Source organism: Pieris brassicae, chromosome 5 (assembly GCF_905147105.1).
Source record: "Pieris brassicae chromosome 5, ilPieBrab1.1, whole genome shotgun sequence".
Taxonomy (NCBI): domain Eukaryota; kingdom Metazoa; phylum Arthropoda; class Insecta; order Lepidoptera; family Pieridae; genus Pieris; species Pieris brassicae.
The window spans coordinates 1,465,805-1,487,098 of record NC_059669.1 but is presented as its reverse complement, the minus strand read 5'-3'; the positions used below and the strand labels follow the sequence as shown (position 1 = coordinate 1,487,098).

Sequence of the window (21,294 nt, the reverse complement as noted above, 5' to 3'; positions counted from 1 at the left end):
TTATTATTTATATAAGTGTTCAATATTTTTGAGTGATCTTAAAATGAACTGGTGTGATATCGTATATGTCACCTGGCAACACTGGCAAAATGTCTATAAATACTAAATCATAGTTTATGCTAAGTGTACACTAAGCAAAGTTTTTCGTAAGTAAAGTTTGAGCTAAGTCTAAGTGCGCTCTATAGATCTAGTCAGTCTTGACTCTGACTCAGAAGTCGGAATAAGATTCTTAACTCTAGTAAGAAATCTCTATAAAGGTCGTAGCAAGAAATGTGTTTACGATTTTATCAACGCATTGACGAATATGCCTATAATGTGTTATGATAAAATCAAAGATATTCCGTATACTTCTGTTAAAAAATTACGAGATAAACTTTTAGAGACTAAGTGATTTAAAATATTTTAGTAATTATCTGTCTCAATATGATTAAATTAACAATCTTCACTTCCTATCTTTAGCAATCACAAGTTAATAAAATAATTAAGTCTTCAATTTCTGCGTCTAACGAAACGTTTTGGTCATCGTTACGTTAAAATAGGTATGAAAATAGAAGTGAAGTTAGTTGCGAGATGGTTAACATAAGTCTATTCGCGCGCGATGGCTTTTCGAACTGTTATTTCGTGTAAAATACCAATGGTGGTGATTTTAGGTGCTACGGGAACCGGTAAAACTAAGTTAAGCCTAGAGCTAGCCCAGAGATTTGGAACCGAAATTATCAGTGCCGACTCAATGCAAGTAAGTAACACCTAACCTCAAAGTTTGTTTACATTTTTTTACAGTGGTTTCTTATTAGATTCTATTTTGTTGTCAAAAACTGTGTATTTTAATAAAGTAACCTAAATATAGCTGAAATATAAAATAAATAAAAAATGTTTCAGTATAATAATGTGTCAATAAATGTCCAAAACCTTTTGATATTTTGTGATTGGCCATTCAAGGAATAGAACAAAAATGTTTAGAAACTGATAGATTATCTAAATGATGTAAGACCTAGTTCTAATATTTAATTGTAACAACATTTCTCAGAACATTTTATTATGCAAAAGCAATTATTGTTTAGATATCCTTCACAGCATTTCCAATATCAAAAGTACATTAAGTATATTTTCCTTTTTGTATATTTAATTATTAATTTATAATTAAATTATAAAACATTCATATAAAGGCATATTATATCCTTAGGATATGTCATATAGTTATATATGATTAATGTTTATTTAGCCCAAATTCTGTGTTCACCAATATAAGGAATGTGGCTTTCGCTAATATATCAAAATTTTCCACGTACAGGAAAGAGCTCTCACTTATGGTTAGCCTTTGAGAAGGATAAGTACACACCATAGTTTTATACCATAATATATTGTATGTTGCTAGATTGGCAGTAGTCGAGTGTTCTTATTCACACAGAAGAAATATGCAGATATATGTATCTCAGAATATTTCAATTGTTTAGAAGATTATTTTACCATCTTATACGCTTGCTTCTAGCTTGTTGATTTGGTTACCTATGTTTTATTAACATCTTAATCATACTGTATTCACATGTTGTTGCCATTTCTTAGTAGTGAAAAAATTACATAGAGCAATATCCATAAGGCGTGTCACTCCATTGATTTGTTGTTGTATTTGTTTGACATTTGTTTTTGTAAAATAATTTAATATGTTAAAAAGTATTGTTTTATAATATTTTAATAAGCTTTTAAATTTATTTTCTAGGGATGTAGTAAAACCATAGCCCTCCTAATTCATATCTCAAGTTACAGCCAGTCAACAAAAACACAAATCACAATAGTGGGTCACAAAACCATTAGGTTTTACAGATCTTGTAAGAAAATTTAAGTTGGATTGTATTTCTTCTGAATACCTTTATTATAGGTATTCATATGATTAATTGTGCAGTGTTTCAAAACGATTATAAACCGAAGGCACTCACTCGTGTTGGTTTCAGTTTGAACTTTTAAATCATTTTCAGCCAATTCTAATATCCTGATTTTACTTTTTTTTTTAACAAAAAAAGACAGTTTGCCTCCGCCCATTTAAATATTTTGACGTACAAATGTAAATTTAAAAAAAAGAGTAAACAATTAAATATTATATTTTTTTTACTATTATGTAATTCCTGGATATCTCAATCTGAATAAATATATTCAGAGATAGATTATATTGTTTTAATTCGAACAAATTTACTGTGGCTGTACCTTGTCTTAAAAAAAAAAGTAATCCTTTGTATTACTTTGTAAGGGAGTACTCATAATGTCGTTAATAAATTGGCGGTAAAGGTGACAGTTCCGCCATCATTGTTGGTATAGTCTTATGCGGTGATTAAAACTCAGTTTTATGACTCAGCGGCAGACCTATTCACGTAAATCAGTTTTAAATAATTTTGGAAGGTTTCTTTTTTTTATTACCAGCGGCCTTGTATTTTATAGTCAGGCGTTCGCAGGTAATATACAGGATTACCATCTTAGGTCACGTCTGCCTAATAACGCTCAGTATAACGAGTTTATCGAGTGCCATATCTATTTGTAACAAAAGAATACAAAAAAGTTTCTTTGTCTAAACATTAACACCTCTCGCTCTTCGACTTTGGCGACAATTGCCTCGCATTGGATTTTTTTTTGTGTCCGTTTAAACAGAATTTCAAAAGCAACAATCGTATTTCGTGATTTTGTGCCAGTTGCTACCATGAGTGCAGTGCGTGAGGGTGTTTTTTAATTATATCTGCTCTTCTAAGACAACAATTAATTAAATTCAAACGGAAAGAAGATGTTGGGTTAAAAAATGGATATCTAGGAGAAACAATTTTGGAGCATCTAACACATTGTGCCTTTAATTGCAACTTATTATTTACTACTACGTAGATATTTCTGAAAATATCGGAATATTCTGGGGCTGACCCCAGATCCAATCTCCAAAGATGATTTTATTTCTTTCTTTTAATTTTTACACTACTTTCTTAGGGACCAAATCCCTCAACACACAATTCTCTCGTAAATGCATTAAGAGCTGCATTTCTCGCAAATGTTATGTCATTTTAAAGAAACCTTAACCCTAGTGATGAAAAACGTTTCAAACCGATTCGTACGATAATCGTATGAATATAAAAATGTCATACGAGATCGTGTTTATACTAGTCGAGATTCTCGAATGTAAGAATCTTCTTACTGTAATTTCGATGTGTAAACACACGCAGGAATTTCTGGGCTAGAGATAAATCACTGGCGAGTTTCCTATGACATAATCGTTGGTGTGAATTTAGTTCTTGCCCTTGTAAGTTTTGATACGATAATTCTGGGACGATTATTGCTGGTTATCGTATGCGTCGCGTACGATTTCACCACGTGTGCCCGTATATAAGTTTTGATGCGATAATTCTGGGACGATTATTGATGGTTATCGTATGCGTCGCGTACGATTTCACCACGTGCGAGAAACTCTCCATCTAAATGGGTAAGGACCGCAGTTTTAAGTAATGCTTCGCTGTTACTTATCTTATAAGTCGGCGTTTTAAGTAGGGCTTGCAATATTTTTTAAGCTGCGTCGACGATAATCCAGCTTAATTTATGTGTGTACTGATTATTTTTTAAATTGAATTCCGGAAGTAAATGAATGTAATTAAAGGATTATACATTTTATGGCGCAGTATTTTCTTTCTAAGTAAGTTTCATAGAAAGAAAATACTGCGAAAAAACTGGATAGATGCAATTTTTTAAATTGTAAATTCTGGATTTTTTTATTGGAGGCATACGGGCAGGAGGCTTACGGTTAAGTTACAGCCGCCCATACACTCACATTGCCGGAGGGTTCGCAAGTGCGTTGCCGGTTTTTTTTAAGTATTAGTACGCTATTTTGAGCGATAGCGACGGAAATACATCGATGGACAGCTGAATACGAAAGTATTAAATATAGTACTTTTTTAATTTATTTAGCATTACTGATAGTTACTTAAGTAAGCTACCCAAAAATCTTAGCTTAACTTAGCCTTCCTAATAAACAGCTGTTTATTAAGAAACCTTTTTTAGATGTTTTGAAAAATGCAAAAATGAGATACATTATATAAAATTACTTCAAGTTTAACCAAGGTTTATGTTAAAACTAAAATATCTGTTTTTTTATGTAAAAGCTTGTATGCAAGTTGTGAAGAAGTAAGATCGTCCCATATACATTGATATTTTTTTTATATTTAGTGTTAATTTTGCTATATTAATAAGATAGTTATAAAATACATTATATTTAATCTACAGACGTACGTGATTACGATTTGAGTCATAGTCTAGCTCAGTGTTTCACAACATGGGGCACGCCCACAGGGGGGCTATTCTAAAATTTATTAAAATTTGGAATTATAATTTAAGATTTATACATTATATGTTAGGGTTGGGTTTTACTTACTGTGTATCGTTAACAATTTCTTCCTAACGGAAAAATATGATATGTATAATTTTTGTTTCTTTAATTTAACGATTTTTTTAATTAAAAGTTGTATATGTATGTTGAATAGGGGCTTGGCACAAAAAGCTAGTCTTTGAAGCCTACCTCAAGCTGGTTAGGTTAGCTTTTCCTACACTAGTAAGCTAGGCTAGCGATGTTTTTCTTCTAAAACCAGTACATTAACTCCAATGAAGATGGACCGGGCACATAAATCGTTCTACAGATGTAAGCTGGTCTAACCGACTGGACTGGTCTAAAACACCAAAAGAACGAAGATACTAACGGTGATAGATAACAAACGAGCATCACATTTCGGAATGCCAAACTAAAATACATATAGATAAATAAAGGTTTATAATTGTTACTGTACTCTTTGAAATGAGTTTAACTTTGAGCTATTCTGTGGTACCATCATTATAGATCTAGTAATGCGTCACGTTTGGGGCGTATTTATTAGTGCTTTGGGGCGGATATTTAATTGGTCTAGTAATTAAATACTATTTATTATCTGTATTACTGTTGAATCATCAAATCAAAAATATACATACAATTGAAATAATTGGATGAACATTAGTGCAACTGGCGGCCCTATCGCTTTCGAGCGATCTCTTCTAGGCGACCACTGAGGAAAAAATAGATAAGTTATTTAGACAAAACAATCCATTAGTTATTAGCCAAACAAGGCAATTAAAACATATGTAAACAGTGTACAGCACAATATACAATAGTCAAAAGATTAAATTTTCTGTTCCTATATTCTGTGTTGTAATTTCTACGAAGCTCAGTTAAAGAAGGTAGAAGGAGAAGACGGATGACGGAGTTTATTAAACCTGTTTCTGCTACTGGTAAATGAGGTCAGGGTTCGATTTCCATTGAGATATATATTGAAATATTCATATAGATATTGCTGCGGCGCGAAACGAAATTGTAGGGAAAAAGGCGAAAATCAGCAACAATTTTTTTTTCTGTATAACAGTGAAAATAACCAAAAACTATTATACAAAACAGCTAATTGTAAAAGTGTAGATTTTATTATGTTACATTTGTGTTATTTTAAAATAGTTATAACATCGAGTTTGTATATGACAACTTTCGATCAAAAATGTAAACAATTTTATAATTGCATGGGAACTTTGCGCACTGTCCGAGTTTGTCTGCTCAAAATTATGTAACGAAGCGTTGTTAGCCTTCAATGCGGTCGCTGTCGTTATAGTATACCGTGCGTTAAGAGATAAAACTATATTTATTTATATATTAATTTTTTATGAAAAATTCTGAACTAATGTTACATACTTAATATGTATCCCTTAGCACTTATGCTTTCAGTACAATTCTCTGAACTAATTCGGCAATCCTCACATTTTGTTTATATGCCTCACTGCACCAGTACTAGTACCTTCAGCTCGACTGACAGGAACGAAGAGCGATTCGAATCGTCGACGACCAGTCACCTTCCGAGCGGCTTGATCCCTTGGCGTTGCATAGAGATGTGGTATCTCTCTGATCTCTCGCATTGACCATGGAGAGTGATCAGAGAGTTGTTGACTACTACCTGCAACTGAGTTTCATCATCGGACGTCAGAGCAGAGTAAAAAATACCATCCGTATCACCTTGACGTGCCTCGTTCCACTACTAAACGTTTCTTAAGGCAATTTCTGCAGGAGCATACCAATTCATAAAAGACCGTGCTCTTGCGAGACTTCTGGAAGTGAGTATCGCTAGTGGCGGAGGCACCTTTTGCCAAGCTTCACCTCTTTATGGAACCGGCTTCTCAACTATTTCCTACCGATTTGGCAACCGATTCTTATAAGACCGTGCCCTTGCGAGCTGTCTGGCCGTGTGAGTGGTCACGGCGGAATGACATCAGGTGAGGCTCCTGCCCGTTTGCCCACTAAAGGGAAGACAAAAGTTTTTAACTTGGTTAACTGCTTAGTTACTTATTTTGATTGTCATTTGTTCTATATCTTCTTTATATATATGTAATTCTACTTAACGTTTCTATGTCAATGAGCGGTTGGGTCGATTTAAATGAACTTTTGGTATGCATTTGGGTGGCGCCCTGGATGATTTAGATTCACAAATCAGCCCGGCAGGTGACCAACGTATTTCGAGTCCGCTAGTTTCTTATATATTTTAAATATTCATTATTTATATTAGGGAGCGTTCATGTATTACTTCACGCAATTTTTGGAGCACCTTAACGTTTTCTGTATAAAATAGTAAAACGTTTCGTGACCACCCCCAGTGACTCTTTACTTACCATTATGTGGTGTAAAGTAGAAAATAATATTAACAATACCGCGTAATTCAATCCCCGCCCCGCATCGTAACGTTTTACAAGATGAAAAAATTCGTTACGTAATACTTGAATACCGTAGTAATAATAAAAGCCTGAAAATGATATTAACAAATTAACAATAGTTACGTTAATAAAAACTGGTCTCTTAGGAATTAGGGCAATGAAACTTTTACTGTACATTAAAATTTACAATCATACTCGGAGTAAAACGTTGTAATTAACACCTATCTGTTAATTTTATTTATTGTTTTAAGTGAGACTAGTTTTAACATACAATAAATGGATTCCTATGTTGTTAAATGTAAAGTAAATGAATGCATTTATTGATTTAAGCTTTATACAATCAATATTTTGATTACAACATGAGAATGTGGAATCGAGTCCCGGTGGGACTGCGAGATATGACCTTCAATTGTTTAAATAAAGAAATCTTCCTCCCCACCAATGCACCCACTAAAAATGGGTGCCCATGGGTTGCGAAGACTGCCCTCCTTGGACGTCCCGTAGGCCCCTGTACTATAAAGCAGGGATTAAGGAACGAAAGAGCTTAACAAAATTTTACAATACAATCCAATACTTTGTTTGAATGTATCTGTGCGTGGATGTGTGCTAAATATGACGTATTTTTTTATAATTAATAGTAATAACGTCGGCTAGTTTTGGTCAATATCTTGTTTTTTCACATATTTGTGTTTTATTGAAATGTATGCATGGAGCTAGATATCAGAAGGACATCGGCTTGAATAAATTCAGACGAGGTCGCGGTAGCAGTAGACGTTTTAGGAAATATACTTTTTGTGTATTTGCCATAGCATGTGCTGCAAAAATGCCAATACATTGTCATAAAATTAAATACAATTCTGATGAAATAATCTCTGCAAATTGAATCATGGTATGTATTTATAGAAAATATTTAAATGATTTATTATGTTTAAAACATTTTGATTCCATCTTCAAACTACTATACTCTACAATATTCTTTTAACCAACCTATATGCTATTGTCCCGTTTATACAGCACCCGTTGATATTTTTAATTCATAGACACGAAAAATACGTTAAAAACACATATAAATATATGTGTTTTTACCGTGATTCTACGACCCAAAAAGAGTCTTGGCTTCTGGAATGAACGTACAGTTCTCTCTGTCCTCTGCTGGCTGCCAATTGTTAACTTACAGCTGCAGTACTACTCCTGGACTCTTGATCGGTACCAACGAAACAATCCGTCAAATAGCTGTCGTAAATAACAACTACTGTATATGGGAAAGCGCTTTAAGGAACAAAAGAGCAGCGTATATATAGAATTATACAATCAACGAAACTTTCGTAAATTTTGAACTAAGACAGTATCGTTGCCGTTTTGCAGCTAATAGATGGCGCTGTATCCTTTACAATTTTACGCTTTATTGTATGCGTACTGAACGGATGGTGAATTAGTGACCTCACGCACGCTGTAAAACCTTGAAAAAAGCTGTAGACAGTGAAACAATAAATATCAAGGTAGTCTGGCTACGTGTTTTATCTAAATTTTAATAGATTTGCTATTTAATTACAATTTATTGCGTATTATGTGCAATTTAGTATATACTTGCTAAATTAGGGAAATTATTAAGGAGGAATACTTTATATTAATTATTTTATGTTTTTCTTTAGAAATCTTATATGTAAGGAGTGCTCTCTGAACTTTCATGAGCCATAAACCATATATTTTGTGTTTTGCCTTTAAAAAAACGTAATTTTCTATGGACACTATTATGTTTTATATATAACAATCTAATATACAGTATATACAGTTTTCATAACCTACATAGTAATAATAATTTAAAACTCATAAAAAGGAAATTAAAACAATATTTAAAAGTATGGTCCCTGTGGCAGTGTGCGTTTGAATTGTACACAAAGGACAGAATTGTTTTTATGTAACTATTATGAAAGTTCAAAAGTTTTCAGTAATTCAGCCCGAACATCTGATACCCTAACATTACAGGAACATAATATCGCATTACTAACCTTGGCAAAGCCAGACGGGCGAAACAAGTTGGGCGAGTGTTTTATCTGCGAATTTGGCATATATTTGCGTCGATGATTTTGGACGGTCTGTTAGCATTCCGTAGAGTTCGACGTATCTTTCAAGGTTTCCCCACCCCGCGGCGCCTCCTGCGCTGACTAGCCAAGGTTGAGTGTCAGTTTCTAAGACTAAGCAAAGATGTCGATTATGTAATATGTGAAGACGTAACATTCATGATATCAGCAGTGTTTTTGATGGTGAGCAGTCTTGGCTTCAGCGTGTAGCTGATTGAGGTCTTAGGTTCGTTAGAGAGATCGCTTAGTAGATTTTTCTAACATTCTACTTACAAAGGTAAACATCGTGAGGATACCGGCATGTCTTACATCCTAAAAGTGTTACGTCTGTCAGGCACAGATAAAATCTGAGGCCTACACCTAGAATCCCTAAATCTTTCAAACATTTCAGGTTCCCGTTGCCTTCATTTACGCCTTCAACTGAGCTGGGGTTTAATACCTTTACCTCACTATTGCTTACATGGAACTATTATACTTTAGCTAGCTACAATGTCTATCTATAGCCAGGAGATTAGTCAGTTATAACTAGATTGTAGCTTCTTAAGTAACTTAGAAGTTATTAGTTATATGTATATGAGTTTTTAGAATAAAGTTTCAAATATTCATTGAAAATAATTTAAATGGTTACATAAAATTCGAAGGTTGCGGGTACTTACGGTTTTACCGTTTTAAGTACCCGCTGTAAACTTAAAGATAACGCGCAGCGATAACTTGATTACATATGTATTAAACTTTATATGTTTTCAAGTAAAGATTATTATTATTATACTGGATCTAGTACCCGCTTTTCGCATTTAACAGTCAAGAATGCCGCAAAGACGTTTGGCAGTAAAGGCGATCGTTAATTCGCTACCTACGTCAGTTGCAATAAACGTTGTCTTGTCATAAATCGCACCGTCATTACTCCAGAAATATACGATTGTCTAACGATTCTCCGAAATTCATTTTTCCACACAAGACACTTGCCATTCAAGTTCATGTTTAAGTCCTAAACATGACACATCGCCATGAGATCACTTGATACTCAAACATGGAAGTGCTTTATACCGCGCTATTCATTTACGTGGAAGAGGATTAAAAAACATATTAAAGATTCAGCTAGAATTCGGCAGCTCGCGAGATTGTTACCAACCGCATGTTTTGGAGAGGTTCTAGTACATAATTGCTGTATCAGTCTATAAGTAAACATTATTTCTATTCAATGGTTTTAATTAAAGATATTGAACAAAATACCATTCACTATTATGGGTTATCACCAGAATTACAAATTTTAAGTTCTCTGATATCACAATTAAGGATTGTGCTTCCTCAAACGTCGACGAATGATGAAGGCGTTGAACTGTGGCTGTGTATACATAGATAAAATTTACCTTAAATTTGTTATCTATGTCATGAGAAGCATGCAGTCAATTTACGTGTGATAAAGTGTGAATCATTTGGGTGCAAGGAACGAATGCGACGTGCGAATTTTATGCAAATCGATAAATCATTCATCATTATCGAACATTTGCAACGTGCTGATGTTTTTGGTAACATCATTATCGACTCATATTAATTCGTTACATTGATGTAATGGTTTTGAGGATGTTTTATTATACTTGTTATATCTTCAACAGCATATATAATCGCAGAGTGATCTAGATTTGGGTGGATTGGCAATCGATTCGTGCAGTCTATTTTTTTTTTGTTTAATTTCCATTGAAACAATCTTTTCGGATCCAAAAGCATAGACTTGCTTTTCTCCTTCCACCACGGGTTTTAATATGAATTTATACTAAAGTAATTAAAGACTACATGATGGATAAAATGACTTTAGCAATATAAAATGTAATCAAATTTGATATCCATAAGCAAGCAATTGCTTTCAATCCTTTGTCGTATAGTTCTAGTTGTACAGAATTCGAGTGTCCTTCACAATATGTGTTCGTACTACGTATTAGGAATATTTATTACAGCTAGCAACAAATCATAGGGCCGAATTAAATTTAAATTCCATAACAATATTAAAGGGCGGAAGACCAATTAAAATTAACATACATTATACATTAGTTGTTTAAATATGTTTTATATTCTGGCTCCAACCCGCACGTGTCATCAGGTACAATGTAGCTACATCTTTTATGGCCAACAATTTCTTCATAAGTCTGAAGCACAGATTTGTGAATGGAGTATTTAGAAATAGATAGGCTCCTTGCTAATTTATATGCAGAAGATATCTATATATAAGGTATCTTAGATCTCCATAGCAATGCACAACACTGTCGTTTGTGCCAAAGCCACAGTAGTGGTGAGAATATTTTGATTTAGATGGAGCGACTGGACTACGATGCGTGGGATTCCCCGATCGTAGCGCAAATTAAATTGGGTGGGTTGTATTGTCAATTATCTCACACAGCTACAAAATTTCAACAGCAGTTATAATATACCGTTGATGAAGGCAATATCGCACAACCCTCATCATCTCCTGTTTTCACCAAATGAGCAAATGCTGATTGTGCACCATCCGATAACAGCCACTAGGCCGATGGCGTTCTTGACAATTGTGTTTGTCCTAAATTTGTCAATCGTTAAGTTCTGTATTTACATATTAATGGAGCTAATTAACTAATTTTAACCTATGGGTCAAATGAGCTGCTCTTGAATAAATGACATTCGAATAATTTGCGTCTGTTTAATGTATTCTGTGTGATTTATAACCTACTTAACGAAAGAACCAGTATTTTTATCATTATTTCATAAAATTATACTAATTAGATTTTGGGTACTAATACTGCTCCCTGAATGATACCTACATAGAATTTACTGGTTAATAGTTACTTCAGTAGGCCTATAATAAGCCAAATTGTTTTATTACTAAAATATATGTCGGAGGGGATTACGTGACTTAAAGAAGCAATAAAATTCGTTCATATATTATTATGTGTTTAAATTATATTTTAGTTAAAGCCTCTTACAATGTCCCGCATATTATTTTATTTAATACCAAAGCTTTTGTCAAAGTAACCGCAGACTGTTAGGTGCTAATGAAACTCTAACGCTCGTCTAGAAAACTTATAATGACACAAACTACAACATTCACTAACGGAATATGAATATGGGTCAAAATTGTTTATAACACGAATGTGGGCGAATAATATGATTTTTCAACCGATCCCGGGTCTGTAAACGAAAAGAGGTTCTGTAAACTTTTTGGTGTCTAATTATTTTTTATGTAATAGGAGGCAAACGGTCAGGAGGCTAAGCAATACCGCCGCCCTTATACACTCACATTGCCAGAAGGCTCGCTAGTGCGTTGCCAGCCTTTTAAGAATTGGTACGCTCATTCCTTGAAGGGCCCTAAGTCGAATTGGGTCGGAAATACTTTAGTTATAAGTTTTTATTAATTATTCGGCAATGCACATTATAAAAAAAACACATATTTATTGAATATTAGCATAATTCTTAATAAAAATGCGTAATTTAAAGTTTTTTATTGACTACTAAAATCAGTAATATAGCGTAGTTTTGCGTTTCTTGTTTATTGGGGATTACGCCTTTTCGTCTGATGACGTATACGTGATCATATTTATATAGATTTTATGTTTATGGATGTGTGCAAAGTGGTTTTGACTTAATTATTCTCGTGTACTTAAGACCTTTGTGTAAATAATTACGTGTTATCGTAGTCTGAATATGTTTGATATAATTTTTTAAAGAACGGTAACCATAGTAACCTACCCTTTTTTGTATCGTATCGATCTTTCGAGTCGCTTTAAAAAGGAATGTTTTTCAATATTTGTAGACTATCAATTGTTAATATTATGCCTACAACTACATACATTTGTAATCTTAGTAATGTTAGCTTTTGTGTGCCAGACAAAGGTCTACAGACTTTGTGGCTGGCAATAAGAAAAAAATAACTCATTGTGGGTCTATCTGTTCAATCTATTCGTAAGACATATGGACATGTTGATAGCGAAAGCGATAACAAATCTAGTTGATATCAATGAAAAATCCAAAACTGTTGTTTGATTTATTTATTATTTTGTTCGGACCTCCCTGTATATTCTATTAATATAATGATAAAGTTCTTTGGTCATTTTTTGTTATGTTTACTATAAATATAATTAATACATTAACATTAGAATAATTGCCGTCCACACCTATATTATTACCAGTAGCTCTACAATCTTTTTTGATCTGGGTAGATTTTTGTATCTGTTTCGTGATCATTTATCAAAATATTAGGGAGGCAGGAGAACAGCCTTATGTGCCACGCTGTGGGTCTCAGGCAAGCCTAACGATGTTTTCCTTCACCGTTCGAGTACGACTGCTAAGTGCGTATATAGAAAGAAGTACATTGGTTCACAGCCGGCCATCTAACTTACGACCTCAGTTTGAGGGTCGCATGCTGAAGCCTCTAGGCCAACACTGTTGCACCTCTGTTATTAGTTCAAGCTTATGCAATTTGTTTCTAATTAAGTTCACTTCTGTTTTATGAATCAGTAATTATTAACTTGCGTACTGAAATACTTTTTATCTAAATTATTTAGGGTAATTATTTTTGACGCTTTTTGTAACACACAACGAAACGAATCCTTTTATACACAATCATCTCAATAACTCGCAAGTTGTAATTTAGAATTTTTAGTCGTAAGTCGTAAATAATCTGTTAGGGTTGACCGGTCTAATTTGTTAATTATTTTAAGTAAACGCACTATATAAGGTCCTACTATATAGTTGGCCCCGCTTTCTAGTACAACGTAGTCACCACCTAAAACGCCACAGCTCTTGCGATTTGCGACGCTTTGTTCGGGATTAATGGGAATATTGTGCCGTAATTATAATGCAAGTTTGCTTTTAGATATTTTAATTATCAAACAACTGTTTCTGTATTAGATTTTTTCAATTCTTTTTCGATACTAAAAATATAACAGTCGAGTTGTGGGTCTTCATTTTTCGTATATACGTTAATGTTATTATAATTAATTACATGTAAAGATTTAGAAGCTGAATTCACTCTTGCATATGTTAAAAGTGTATTATGGTTGATTTTAGTTCATACATATCGCTCATGAGTTGTTGTGTAAGTGTAAGATTTTTACCATAAAATTAAAAAAATAATAATAATAATTTAGTCATATAAGTAACACAATGTACACTTATGAACGTCAAAAACATATGTGTATAAAGTGCTTCCAATTTGAGATTTAGTGCCAGTTCTCAAATCAAGGGCGTAGAACGGAAGAGAACTGGCAATAAACTCTCCGCCACTCTTTTTGTATTACACAACGTTTGTAAGGAGTTGCAACCATTACACCATGTTCCACATGACATCTTACGTAATTAATATTAATAATAAAATAAATTAAAAACAGAGATTTGTCTAAGAGTGAGGTAGGTAGGCTTACGGGAATGCCATGGCGACGTCGCTGGCTAAGGTTCCAGAAAGGAAAAGAAGAAGAAGGTTTCAGAAAGGTCTTTAGACTTTGGTCCTGGTTGCGTTTCCATTGGCGAAGATGCCAATCCGTTGATAAGCGTGTTAACTGCCATACATTTCAATTCAAATTATTTGGATACGTAGCCAGCGACGTTGCCATGGCAACCCGGTGAGTTAGAGTCCTTAGACCGTGTGAATTGTAGTTTCAGAAGCCTATACCACGAAAACTATAAATGTGACGTAGCGTATTCCAGCTTCATTTGTTTTGGAATGCGCGTTAGTTCAGCAATGCCGGCTGATTTGTCCCAATTGAAAGAAAAAACAAAAACACAGATCGAGTTCTTATGCTAACATCGAAAAAACGTAAGAGATCAATGACAGGGAAGCGAGTGGCAAATTTAACGTTCTAATCTAATAGCGACCTCGCTAGGTCGCTGCCATATGACATCACGGAGGCAAAAATTCCGCCCAACAACCGGGCTGGTACTGTTCTCGATAATTATTATTTACTTTGTTATTTTTGGACAGGAGTGCCGTGTGACCATCAACGCTTTGTTTACCAATGGGACCCAGGAATTAATCATGTCTGTCAGGTGACTTGGCTATATTCGAAGAAAATTCATAGTAGCACTAGACGCGATTTGGAAGCACCATCTATGTATTGATTTAATTTTAATTTATGAAGGATGGCTTGATACAGTAATAACAAAGAAAATTACGAAAGGCTACGGACAAAAATGTTGTTTCGTATTTGGTTTTCCGAAATCTTCTTGGAAGTTTATTTTATTCAGAACTTATTTTGACATTTATAGACTCGTTTCCCTAAAAGGTATAAAATTAAACGAATTAACATACGCAGAGATTTCCATGTATTTTCCGTTCGATTTTCAAATACCGCGTATGAATTAATTAGTAGTTCATATAGTAGGTAACAGGTGTGGTATATTATCATAATTGCGGTCCAAATTTGTAGTAATCGATACGTGACTCGGCTTATAATTTTTAAACGATTTAACATGTTTTTTTTATCAATTAAATATCTTGAATTAGTCATGACCATCACGTTTATTGAAATATTTTATTTTATTAAATTTACGAAAATTGTATGGGTTACTCAAGATGTAAGAGGAAAACAAAAATTTTATTGGTCCACGCTAATGTTGACTGTTAGTATACGTCAGACCTGGAGATTCTGAGTTCGACAACAATCAGTTTTTTTTTATTGGAGACGAGCCTACGGGACGCCCAAAAAAGGCAGTCACTGCAGGACAACCATTTTAGTGGGTGCGTTAAATTCAAAATAACTTTATTCATAAGGTAAACTAGTTACGAATGTCAGAAAATAAGTTAAATTAATTCTAAATTTACATTTACTACCAGTTCGTAAGTCAAGGGCGTAGCGCGGGCAAAAAGAACTGCCAAGAAACTCTCCGCCACTCTTTTTAATTGCTAAATTTTGAGTCATACAAATTGTTTGAACTGGAGCAAATCAATCCTAAGGATTGGGATCATGTAATCGTTCGTTCGTTGTTGCGGGCTAGTTCGCAAATGAAAGTGGCTTGTGAAGTGAACCGTTCAAGACTTCCAGCCATCAATATGATGCTAATGAAATTTTGGAATAATATGACTCGTAGGGTGTTGAAACGAAGCAGGAAGGATTGACCCAAACACCAAGTAAGAATAGTATTTTCTTTTGTTAACATAGCTTTTACACATTTAAAGAAAACACTTTTTTACCGGATTGAAGCTATGTATAAACTTATAATTATTTTACATAATTTTAAAATTTTCCGACGTTTCGCGTGCTTTACAGCGTGCGTGCTTGACTGAAGACAAAAGGTGTTGAATGTCAAAATTATCACAGCTGTAGAGAAAGTTGTATTATTATCTGTATTTATTTTCCCGGAGTTGTTATCGACTATAAAAATACGTAGCTTCAATCCGGTTAAAAAGTGTTTTCTTTAAACAAATAAGAACTCAAAATTAAGTTTCATTCACGGTTTACATTGTTTAAAATTAAATCAAATTTGTCAAAATCCAATATATTTTTGACGTTTTTTGATAAAATATTTAAAAAGTTCAAGTACATGTTTTACGCCTGCGCACTGTAGATGTCCTAACGGTGTCGTCTAAACTTAGTGAGTGGTTCTTGTTAGTCGGCTTATTATATATTTAGACACATAGTAGCCAGTATGTTTACCGTAGTGTGTATATGTGTCAATAGTACCTAGAGTGTTCTGTGAGATAGGAAAATAAGGAATAAATTGTGTAAAGAAAATTGAAGAATTCTCCAAAGATACACTCAAAAGATGGAAGGGAAGAAATCGTCACCTATTTCTTTACAGTTTAACCACAACGCGAGCGAGATATAAAAAAGCCAATACCAAGTTTACGATCCCATGCCGGCGACCCACCAAGGCCACAGTGTCAACTCGCACAATGGCGGGTCAGCAGAGTCAAACATTTTCACTTTCAACCATACAAACAGCCTGCGTCGTACCATGGCGTTGCGGTATTTTTTTCGGTGCGCAAGAGTTGTGTCTACCTACTTTCCATTTTTTTATGTAAGCCGGCAGTGTTTATGTATAAATACATTATGTTGTATTATATAATACATCGTTTATTATATTTAGAGTAAATATTGGTTTTTTTCTTTCGTTTTAATTGAGATTTTTTTTGAGTTCGTTTATGTAAGTTAAGTTTACTATTATTCAACTATTCCGACGCCCTGTAGCTGTAGCATAGACAAGTCAATAAAATAATATGACTTTATTATAAGAAAATAATTATTTTATATCGGATGGAGGCAAATGGGCTCACCTGATGTTAAGCAATAGTCGCCCTTATACACTCTCAATGCCAGAGGGCTTGTAAGTCAGTTGCCTTCATTTTAAGGATTGGCACGCTCTTTTTTTGAAGGACCTTATGTCGAATTGGGATATACTTCAGTGGGCAGCTGGTTCCGATCATAGTGGTGGTGCCTGGCAGAAACTGCCTTAAAAACGCTCGAGGTTTATTATAATTTTAAAAAAGATATTGTCAGGTCTTATACGGTTTTTGTACTAACATTGTACCGCCCATTGTCCTGAAATCAAGAGACTTTTGTTGAAGTTTCTCATCATGATGCAAATCCAGATGGGCGTGTAGACAGTATTTCAATGATTTAATGGTTTTACATTAATCGCCCACACTAGTTAGTGTTGAAACCTACACAGTTTCCCGTTTCTAGGAAACATCAACTATTTAAAAATTTCAAAGATAACAAAGAACTGTCAAACATACCTATATATAAGCGCTATACAGTTAATTTCGTTTTACGCAATTAACACATGATTGGTGAAGGATATTAAAAAAATACGTCAGCTTTAATTTTTAAAAGTTTATATCGTGTTGTAAATCTTTGGTGAGTCTGTGCATCTCACCTACTTACTTATAAAATACTTTTTCCCAAAAGTATATAGACTGGAATATCACGCAGAGATTTCGTGTATGTTAAGATTTATTCACCTTCAATTTAGATACATTTAAGCTAAACCTTCCCGAATCACAAATCCGCTAGTTTTAATCGCATTTATACATCGCTATGTTTTATATACGAAGAAGAAACTACTAAACTGGTGTCCAAGATTCAATAAACAAAAAGGGAAAAGCATCTTATAAGTAGGGTAGACCAAAAATTTTGTTTTTAATGAATTCTCGCTGTTGCTCTTAAGGGCCTTTACAGCTCAGCAATTAAGGACTACTAAACTAGTGTCCAAGATTCAATAAACAAAAAGGGAAAAGCATCTTATAAGTAGGGTAGACCAAAATTTTTTTTTATGGAATCTCGCTGTTGGTCTTAAGGGCCTTTACAGCTCAGCAATTAAGGAATCAGCGGGATTTAGCGGAGGCCTTTGCCAAAGGCCTTTACCTCGAAGGAGATAGAAATATTAATGTTTTTAAATGTAAACGTATCTCAGATAAAAAGCTATTTACATTCATTAAATATTTTATATAAATAGTAGATTTTTTAAATCAATACAAAACGTTTAAATGCAGTTAACATGGATTTAATTAGCATTCTGATTTACACCTAATCCCTAAAGAGGCCGCTTGTGTACTGATAAGACGCAATTTGCCATATCCTTGACCTGTCCGTGAGTTCAGACATATTTTAGCATTTAGCTAAGATTTGATAATAGTTTGTCGTGTTACATCATTTATATTTGTGTAGATTTGTTAGCGTATACTCTAAAGATTGGGCGCTCGAACCGGCTGCAATAACTTCTGTATACGCAATTAATAGACAGTGAAATTGTCATGAAAAAGACCAATGTTGGTTTCAGCATCCGACTTAAACCCCTCATGTAGGTTCGATCCCACACCAATTGTCTTTTAGTCTATGTGCGCATTTAATACTCGCTTGTACCAAGAAAATATCGTGAGGAAATCGGCATGCTTTAGACATAAAAAAGTGGACGTCGTGTGTCAGTCTCAGAAAGACTATAAATGACCACTAAATTAGAACCAGACCAAGAAGTTTGTTACGCTAGTCGTTTTTTTTTTATTTATTCTTTTTTGCTTTGTGCATAATTCATATGTTTTGTAAATTGAAATTTTCCACAAATAGATTGGCAATAGTTGCAGCCGAGAAGCCGTTTTTGGGTATTCTAACAAAAAAGACATGTGCGCAGTTAAATACGCAAATTCTTGCCAAGTTACGAGACTTATAAATATATAATAGCAACACAATGAAATACATAGAAATAGTTACCACCGCGAATATTTTTCAAGGAAATTGTTATACAAGCCTTATTGTTTTTTTTTTTAATAATGTAATTAGCCTTTCCTAGTTGTAGGATGTAGTACTTTATCACGGTCGATATATTTTGGCATTAATTAATAAGTAAAAAACCTAGTATAATAAGGAGGTATAAATAACGACCATAAATCAAAAGTAATTTATTAGCTTACGTTCTTATACAAATTGCTTAGTGGTCGAATAAAAATTAGCAATGTGTGTCTACTTATCATAAGGTCAGTCTCGTGCTATTTTCCACCGTTTTACATCAACAATGGGTTTTTGGAAATAACGGAAAAAGCACTACTAATCCTAAGCTTGATATATTCGTTAGTGGGCTGTGATCAATAGAAAAAAGCATTGTTAAACGCCTATCTGGTAACTTATCCGCATTGTTCAGCAAAAATACCAATTGGTGTAATATTAAAAAAAAAATTGTCGTGTACTTTAGAATAAATGTCGTATAACATATACTGAAGATATAGCATTATATATAATGTGGTCTACTTCAATAAAGTACTATTGAAATAGGTTTAACGTGGTTACGTATACGTTTTGTTTCTATGTAAACCTTCTACACGTAATGTTTAAATTGGCATATTTACCCAAAATTGTTGAATGTAATATTCGCTAATACTATTCAAGACGTCTAGTCTGCGTGACGTATACCGACAACGACCCGACAAGGCCAAAATGTCCGTTTACGATGCCATTACACGTTTTACGAAGTTTCCGTCTTTTAGGGTTGATACTCATAAATAATAACATGTTGAATAAGAGTTATTTTTTTAAAATCTTTAATATTTTATAAGCCATACATCTAATAATAACAATTCTGTTTAAACTTTATATGTTACTTTAACGGTTGGGATAACTACTTAATGAGTATTTTTATAATATTCAGATCTAAGGTTCTATGGTGAGTCTATGATTAAACTTACAAATCACATATACGCAACCGTTTTATTACAAAACATACTATATATATATAGTAATGAGCTTGTTTCGATGGTTACACCTTATTGTTGGATGGTTATACCTTGGAAACAGCGATCTCAGTTTTTATACTTATAAATTACTTACATTAAATTAGGTCTAAAGATGTATATAAAAAACATCGTTACCCTGGCAACAAGCAAGGTAGTATCATTACATAACATTTAAGCATATCAGCAACAAAAACTTTATAGTTTATACATCTACTAACAATCTTAAGCAACATCTTAGCCTGTCCTATGCTGAAACGGAATGTATTTAACCAATTCGACTTTGGGTCCTTTATGAAAAGAGTGCGAAATTCTTCAAAGGCCGGCAACGCACTTGCGAGCCTTCTGTCAATGTGAGCCTCATGCCCGTTTGCATAAAAAGAATCTTCTCGTGCAACAGTAGATTAATTATACAATTGTAAGTGTTATTTAGAAGTTGTTAAGTCATGTGGTATCTGAATTCATTAATGTCAAATGGAAGAGACTAGCTGACCACGATGCAGGGGATCCTCGTGTGGGGGCGCACTTTTAACTACACATCCCTTTTTAATATGTTATATATATATATATATATATATATATATATATATATATGTTTGATTTCTTTTATTTTGCTCTCCTTATTATGTTTGTTATAAAACGTATATATGTGTACGTTACGTTTATGGTTACTTATAACGCTACCTGAAACCCTAATTTCAAGAGATGTCAACACAATTTGAAAATAATCTTATAATTCGAATCAATGATCACAGATGTAACACGTTACCTGGACAATAGATAGACATGAAAGACAATGGAAGGGAAAAGAAGACTGGGAAGGCCAAAAAGAAGATGGGCTGATGACTGATAAATAGTAGGACAAGACTGGCAGAATATTGGCAAAGACATAGTTATCTCGAGAGAAATACTTACAACGTTTAAAATGGAATTTAAGGATATAAAAAAAGGCTATATTAATTACACATGACTTACTTGATTTAAGAACTGGCAATAAATGTAAAATTAGAAGTATTTAATGTATATTTCTTTTTTATCAGCGTTCATAAGTGTATATTGTGTTACTTATATGTATAAATGATTTTTGACTTTGACATAATAATAAAACAAACCATTCCGTTCATATTGGTGGGTACTTTTTTAATATTATTCCGACTTGCTTAGCTTATTAAATTTTCTCTCCTTATCACTATTGTTTAATTGACAATAAATATACGTGACAAAAAATCCTTTAATTAAGGGCTACGATTAGATTCATAACGACACAATTATTGTTTGATATGTATTTGAATG

The 21,294-nt window shown here is 33.6% G+C and overlaps 1 protein-coding gene across 2 annotated transcripts in view; it reads left to right on the top strand.

Annotated features, from left to right (window-relative positions):
- Positions 1 to 578: 578 nt before the first annotated feature.
- LOC123710373 (tRNA dimethylallyltransferase) overlaps positions 579 to 21,294 on the top strand; it is a 173,562-nt gene continuing 152,846 nt past the window's right edge. For both annotated transcript variants that reach the window (XM_045662213.1, XM_045662212.1), the window contains exon 1: positions 579 to 736. In XM_045662213.1, coding sequence (XP_045518169.1) covers positions 599 to 736 — 138 coding nt within the window. In that variant the 5' untranslated portion in view covers positions 579 to 598. The remainder of the gene's footprint in view (positions 737 to 21,294) is intronic.